Source organism: Poecilia reticulata, chromosome 6 (genome assembly GCF_904066995.2).
Source record: "Poecilia reticulata chromosome 6, P_reticulata-male-v2, whole genome shotgun sequence".
Taxonomy (NCBI): Eukaryota; Metazoa; Chordata; class Actinopteri; order Cyprinodontiformes; family Poeciliidae; genus Poecilia; species Poecilia reticulata.
The window spans coordinates 32486547-32492722 of record NC_088835.1 but is presented as its reverse complement, the minus strand read 5'-3'; the positions used below and the strand labels follow the sequence as shown (position 1 = coordinate 32492722).

Below are 6176 nucleotides of genomic sequence, written 5' to 3'. Positions count from 1 at the left end.
TTCTTTGGTTTCTGGCCACAAACTTTTCCATTTCCTGTTTGCAGCTGAAGGAGCAGCCTGATGGATTTGAGAACATGGCAGACATCATTTCTTAACTTATTTTATAATAATGATTGAAAAACTGAGGAGACATAAAGTTTTAACTCCATCTGTTGTTGGGATGCTGTTGCTCTGACCTCAGCAGGAAACGTTCCTCTGAGCAGAGAGGCTGTCGGTTCCACTCCAGCTCTCTGGTTCCAGATGAAGTTAATTTTTATCCTGGATGATCTTATCCCTCCATCTTGGAGCCGTTGACCCTCCAGTCCCGCTGCTGACGTCTCCGCCTCCCCGTCTTCTCGTCCAATAGGAGAGTCCCATTTCTCGGCCAGCCAGCACCCCTTCCTGTACTTCCAGGTGTTGTTCCTGACGGCTCAGTTTGAGGCGGCCGTGGCCTTCCTGTTCCGGGTGGAGCGGCTGCGCAGCCACGCCGTGCACGTGGCCCTGGTGCTGTACGAGCTGCGGCTGCTGCTGAAGTCGTCGGGTCAGAGCGCCCAGCTGCGTGAGTCCTTTTCCTGCTGCCACAGCGATCCGCGCTGCGGGGAACGTGGTCACAGCGTCTCCGTGTCCCTGCAGTGAGCCAGGAGCCTGGAGACCCGCCCATGATCCGCCGCCTCAACTTCATCCGCCTGCTGATGCTCTACACGCGCAAGTTTGAGTCCACCGACCCGCGGGAGGCCCTGCAGTACTTCTACTTCCTGCGGTACGTCCTCCATCTGGCCTCTGCTGCTGGGAGAGTCTCCGTCTCTGACCGCCGCTGTCTGTCTGTCTGTCCTGCAGCAACGAGAAGGACAGCCAGGGGGAAAACATGTTCATGCGCTGCGTCAGCGAGCTGGTCATCGAGAGTCGAGAGGTGAGCGACTGGGATCAGGAAGCTCCGGGTGTTTTCCCGTCCTGAGGATGCAGACGACACAGAACCGAAGCATTTTCTATTTCATTATTATCTGGACCATATGGCTGAACAAAGAATCACAATATCATCGTTTCATATCAATTGATATTGATAGTTTTGTTTTGAATATCTGAATTTCTGCTGGTTCATCCACTTTTTATTCCTGCTGGGTTTTTATTTCTAAGCAGTTTTGAAACACGATGGTGGAACCTGAAGCTGCTGCTGTGCAGGTTGCTTAACAGGTTGTTGCTAGGCAACCACAGGGCCACTGAGTTGCTAGGCAACCACAGGGCCACTGAGTTGCTAGGCAACCACAGGCCCACTGAGTTGCTAGGCAACCACAGGGCCACTGAGTTGCTAGGCAACCACAGGGCCACTGAGTTGCTAGGCAACCACAGGGCCACTGAGTTAGTTGATGCTACCAGCTAGCTTAGCTCGCTGTGCGGTTGAGCAGCTAAGGCCTTTTCTCTGCCTACATCTCCCAGAATGCTGTGCGGTTCTGGATCAGAGTTCAGTAAAATGGAGGCATTACCAATCGATCCCAGAACAGGCCGACCAGCCGATCACTGACACACAAACATTAATACATGAAAAATAACATGAATCAATATTTACTGTCAATCTGATGTGAAGTCGGTGTATAACAGCTGCATAAAGTCTTTCAGGTCTGCGCTGGGGGATAATAATGATAATAATGATGATAATCTGCAGAAACAGCAACTTTTATTGGCTGCTGCTGTTTTTATGTTGAGGCAGCAGCTGCTGAACGAAAGTCAGGAAGTAACTTTCAATCCAACATTGTTACTCTACTGATTACTTGATATTACACGTAACTTCTTTAATGATGGATCCGGGCAGCGATCACGGCTGTATTCATGTTTCGTGACATGTGAGGTTCTGGTCTTTGTGTTTCTCCTGCAGTTTGACATGCTGCTAGGAAAGCTGGAGAAAGATGGCAGCAGGAAGGTAAGATGTCCTCCTCTTCCTCACCTTCAGGCTCTGCTGCTTCCTGGCGATGTTGAGACGGTTCCGACCCGTTTGGCCTGAGCTGCAGGTTCTGACTGTGCTCTCCTCTGCAGCCCGGCATCATCGATAAGTTTGCAGGCGACACCAGAACCATCATCAGCAAAGTGGCTCTGGAGGCCGAGAACAAGGGTCTGTTTGAGGAGGCGGTGCGGCTGTACGAGCTGGCCAAGGTGAGCAGAACCTCAGAACCTGTTGGTGTCGGGTCCATCTGGAGCTGCTGACATGGTTCTGCTGACTGTTCGCCTTGCAGAACCCAGATAAGGTTCTGGAGCTGATGAACAGGTTGCTGAGTCCAGTCATCGCTCAGGTCAGCGCTCCCCAGTCCAACAAGGAGAGGCTGAAGAACACGGCCGTGGTGATCGCCGAGCGGTAACCATGGCAACACTCGCATCATGGCGCTGACGCCCGCCGACCCGAAGCTGGCGCTAACGTCCCGGTTCCACATGTGTGCAGGTATCGCTCTCAGGGCACAGCTGCTGAGAAGTCCATCAACAGCACCTTCTACCTGCTGCTGGACCTCATGACCTTCTTCGACGAGTACCACGCGGGTCACGTGGACCGAGCCTACGACGTGAGTGAAATGACCTCTGACCCCAGAGGCTGCTGCCAGTGTTGACGACCCATCTGTCTGCCTGCAGGTGATGGAGCGTCTGAAGCTGCTTCCTCTTAGCCAGGACAGCGTGGAAGAACGAGTGGCGGCCTTCAGGAACTTCAGCGACGAGGTGGGAGGGGCTTATCTCATGGAGGTGGGAGGGGCTTATCTCCTGGAGGTGGGAGGGGCTTATCTCATGGAGGTGGGAGGGGCTTATCTCATGGAGGTGGGAGGGGCTTATCTCCTGGAGGTGGGAGGGGCTTATCTCATGGAGGTGGGAGGGGCTTATTTCTGGCTCCGCCCACTGATTCATCCTGGGTGGAGGTTGATTTCCTGCACGGCAGAGGCAGACCAACAGGGGGCGACAGACAATCTGCCTCAGAATCATGGCGGATGACTTCAATGTTCTGATCCGGTTGGTGGTCAGTTCTACAGATTTAATAGTTTAACCCCCGGCTGGCGGGTCGACTTCAACCCCCCAACATGGTTCTGAAGCTAAAACGCCAAATCTGCCGACTCGGCTCCATCTTGGCTGATTTTATTCTTCCAGTCGATCAGTAAACAGTTTGACCTTTGAACTGTCCCAGGTCAGTAAACAGTCTGACCTTTCTGACCTCAGGTCGGTAAACAGTCTGACCTTTCTGACCTCAGGTCGGTAAACAGTTTGACCTTTGAACTGTCCCAGGTCAGTAAACAGTCTGACCTTTCTGACCTCAGGTCGGTAAACAGTCTGACCTTTCTGACCTCAGGTCGGTAAACAGTCTGACCTTTCTGACCTCAGGTCAGTAAACAGTCTGACCTTTCTGACCCCAGGTCAGTAAACAGTTTGACCTTTTGACCCCAGGTGCGTCACAACCTGTCTGAAGTTCTGCTGGCCACCATGAACATCCTGTTCACCCAGTACAAACGCCTGAAGGGGGCGCCAGCGGGCACACCGGGCCGCTCACCCAGAACCGTGGAGGACCGAGGCACGGTGAGAGGAAATGCCGCCGACGCTTTCAAAATAAAAGCTTCTTTGGTGCCAGCAAACATTAGCAGCTGAAATTGATCCGATTGGCTCGTTGATCCAACAGCAGCTGCGCCTTCAGGCCCGAGCGCTGATCACCTTCGCCGGGACGATTCCCTACAACATGGCCGGAGACACCAACGCCAGGCTGGTCCAGATGGAGCTGCTGATGAACTGACCGGGCAGAACCAGGACCAGGACCCGACAGGACCAGATACAGAACCAGAACCCGACACAGGACCAGAACCCGACACAGAACTAGAACCCGATAGAACCCGACACAGGACCAGAACCCGACACAGAACCAGAACCCGACACAGGACCAGAACCCGATACAGAACCAGAACCCGACACAGGACCAGAACCCGACACAGAACTAGAACCCGATAGAACCCGACACAGGACCAGAACCTGACACAGAACCAGAACCCGATAGAACCCGACACAGGACCAGAACCCGACACAGAACCAGAACCCGACACAGGACCAGAACCCGATACAGAACCAGAACCCGACACAGAACCAGAACCCGACACAGGACCAGAACCCGACACAGGACCAGAACCCGACACAGGACCAGAACCCAACACAGGACCAGAACCCGATACAGAACCAGAACCCGACACAGGACCAGAACCCAACACAGGACCAGAACCCGACACAGGACCAGAACCCGACACAGGACCAGAACCCGACACAGGACCAGAACCCGACACAGAACTAGACCCCGACAGAACCCGACACAGGACCAGAACCCGACACAGGACCAGAACCTGACACAGAACCAGAACCCAACACAGGACCAGAACCCGATACAGAACCAGAACCCGACACAGGACCAGAACCCGACACAGAACCAGAACCCGATAGAACCCGACACAGGACCAGAACCCAACACAGGACCAGAACCCGACACAGGACCAGAACCCGACACAGGACCAGAACCCAACACAGGACCAGAACCCGATACAGAACCAGAACCTGACACAGAACCAGAGCCCGATACAGAACCAGAACCCGACACAGGACCAGAACCCGACACAGAACTAGAACCCGATAGAACCCGACACAGGACCAGAACCCGACACAGAACCAGAACCCGACACAGGACCAGAACCCGATACAGAACCAGAACCCGACACAGGACCAGAACCCAACACAGGACCAGAACCCGACACAGGACCAGAACCCGACACAGGACCAGAACCCGACACAGAACCAGAACCCGACACAGGACCAGAACCCGACACAGGACCAGAACCCGACACAGGACCAGAAGCCGACAGAACCAGAACCCGACACAGGACCAGAACCTGACACAGACCCAGACCCCGATACAGAACCAGAACCCGACACAGGACCAGAACCCGACACAGAACTAGAACCCGATAGAACCCGACACAGGACCAGAACCCGACACAGAACCAGAACCCGACACAGGACCAGAACCCGATACAGAACCAGAACCCGACACAGGACCAGAACCCAACACAGGACCAGAACCCGACACAGGACCAGAACCCGACACAGGACCAGAACCCGACACAGAACCAGAACCCGACACAGGACCAGAACCCGACACAGGACCAGAACCCGACACAGGACCAGAAGCCGACAGAACCAGAACCCGACAGAACCAGAACCTGACACAGGACCAGAACCCGATACAGAACCAGAACCTGACACAGAACCAGAACCCGACACAGGAACAGAACCCGATACAGAACCAGAACCTGACACAGAACCAGAACCTGACACAGAACCAGAACCCGACACAGGACCAGAACCCGACACAGGACCAGAACCCGACACAGGACCAGAACCCGACACAGAACCAGAACCCGATACAGAACCAGAACCTGACACAGAACCAGAACCCGACACAGGACCAGAAGTCGACAGAACCAGAACCCGACAGAACCAGAACCTGACACAGGACCAGAACCCGACACAGGACCAGAAGCCGACAGAACCAGAACCCGACAGAACCAGAACCTGACACAGAACCAGAACCCTGCACCTTCTGGTGCCTCATTTTTTCCACTTCCTGTCAGTTTTTGTTTTTGTTTGTACCTTCAAAATAAAAGCTTTTCAGCTGTGCGTGTTTTGTTGGACTTTCCTCATGTTTGGTGTTTGTCCTCCATGACTAAAACGTCTTTCTGCCTCAGACTGATGCAGGAAATTCATCTATTTCAGTTTTTCATCAGAAACATTTTCAGTCCAGATGGAGCAAAAATATTTCAGAAGTTTATTTTCCGGCTTCCAGCAATTAAAACCCCAAATTAGGTTTATAGTTATAATAATCATAAGTAAGGACAAAGCAGGCCTGTTCAGTTATCGCCATAGTCTTTTTTGCATCCAAATGTATTAATGGAAAGTTGAGTGGAAGAAAAAACGTGGTGGGTGTGCAACCAGCAGGATGCGTTCAGGGTCTGGGTCAGAAATGATTTTCTGTAAATGAACGCGTTGTGTTCTAGATGTTGGTCTTTATTTCCTTCGTCTGAAAAGTTTGGTTTTTTGACTCAATCATGAAAAACTGAAATCTGTTCTAAATGTGCAGAAGGGGACGCTGGTTCTGTTGGACACGTCCACTTTGGACATGGAGACGAAACATCCTAACCCCT

General features: G+C 52.9%; 1 protein-coding gene across 2 annotated transcripts in view; it reads left to right on the top strand.

The window, feature by feature from the left end:
• The window catches only part of nup93 (nucleoporin 93), a 16095-nt gene extending 10443 nt beyond the window's left edge, over positions 1–5652 (top strand). Inside the window, exons 13-23 of one of the 2 annotated variants that reach the window (XM_081608461.1) lie at positions 347–538; positions 613–739; positions 817–889; positions 1850–1894; positions 2008–2124; positions 2205–2323; positions 2408–2525; positions 2593–2676; positions 3391–3519; positions 3620–3776; positions 5287–5652. In XM_081608461.1, the coding sequence (XP_081464587.1) occupies positions 347–538; positions 613–739; positions 817–889; positions 1850–1894; positions 2008–2124; positions 2205–2323; positions 2408–2525; positions 2593–2676; positions 3391–3519; positions 3620–3730 (1115 nt within the window). In that variant the 3' untranslated portion in view covers positions 3731–3776; positions 5287–5652. Of the gene's footprint in view, positions 1–346; positions 539–612; positions 740–816; positions 890–1849; positions 1895–2007; positions 2125–2204; positions 2324–2407; positions 2526–2592; positions 2677–3390; positions 3520–3619; positions 4095–5286 lie in introns of those variants that run through there. The other variant, XM_081608462.1, reaches the window with a different exon arrangement.
• Positions 5653–6176: the final 524 nt, after the last annotated feature.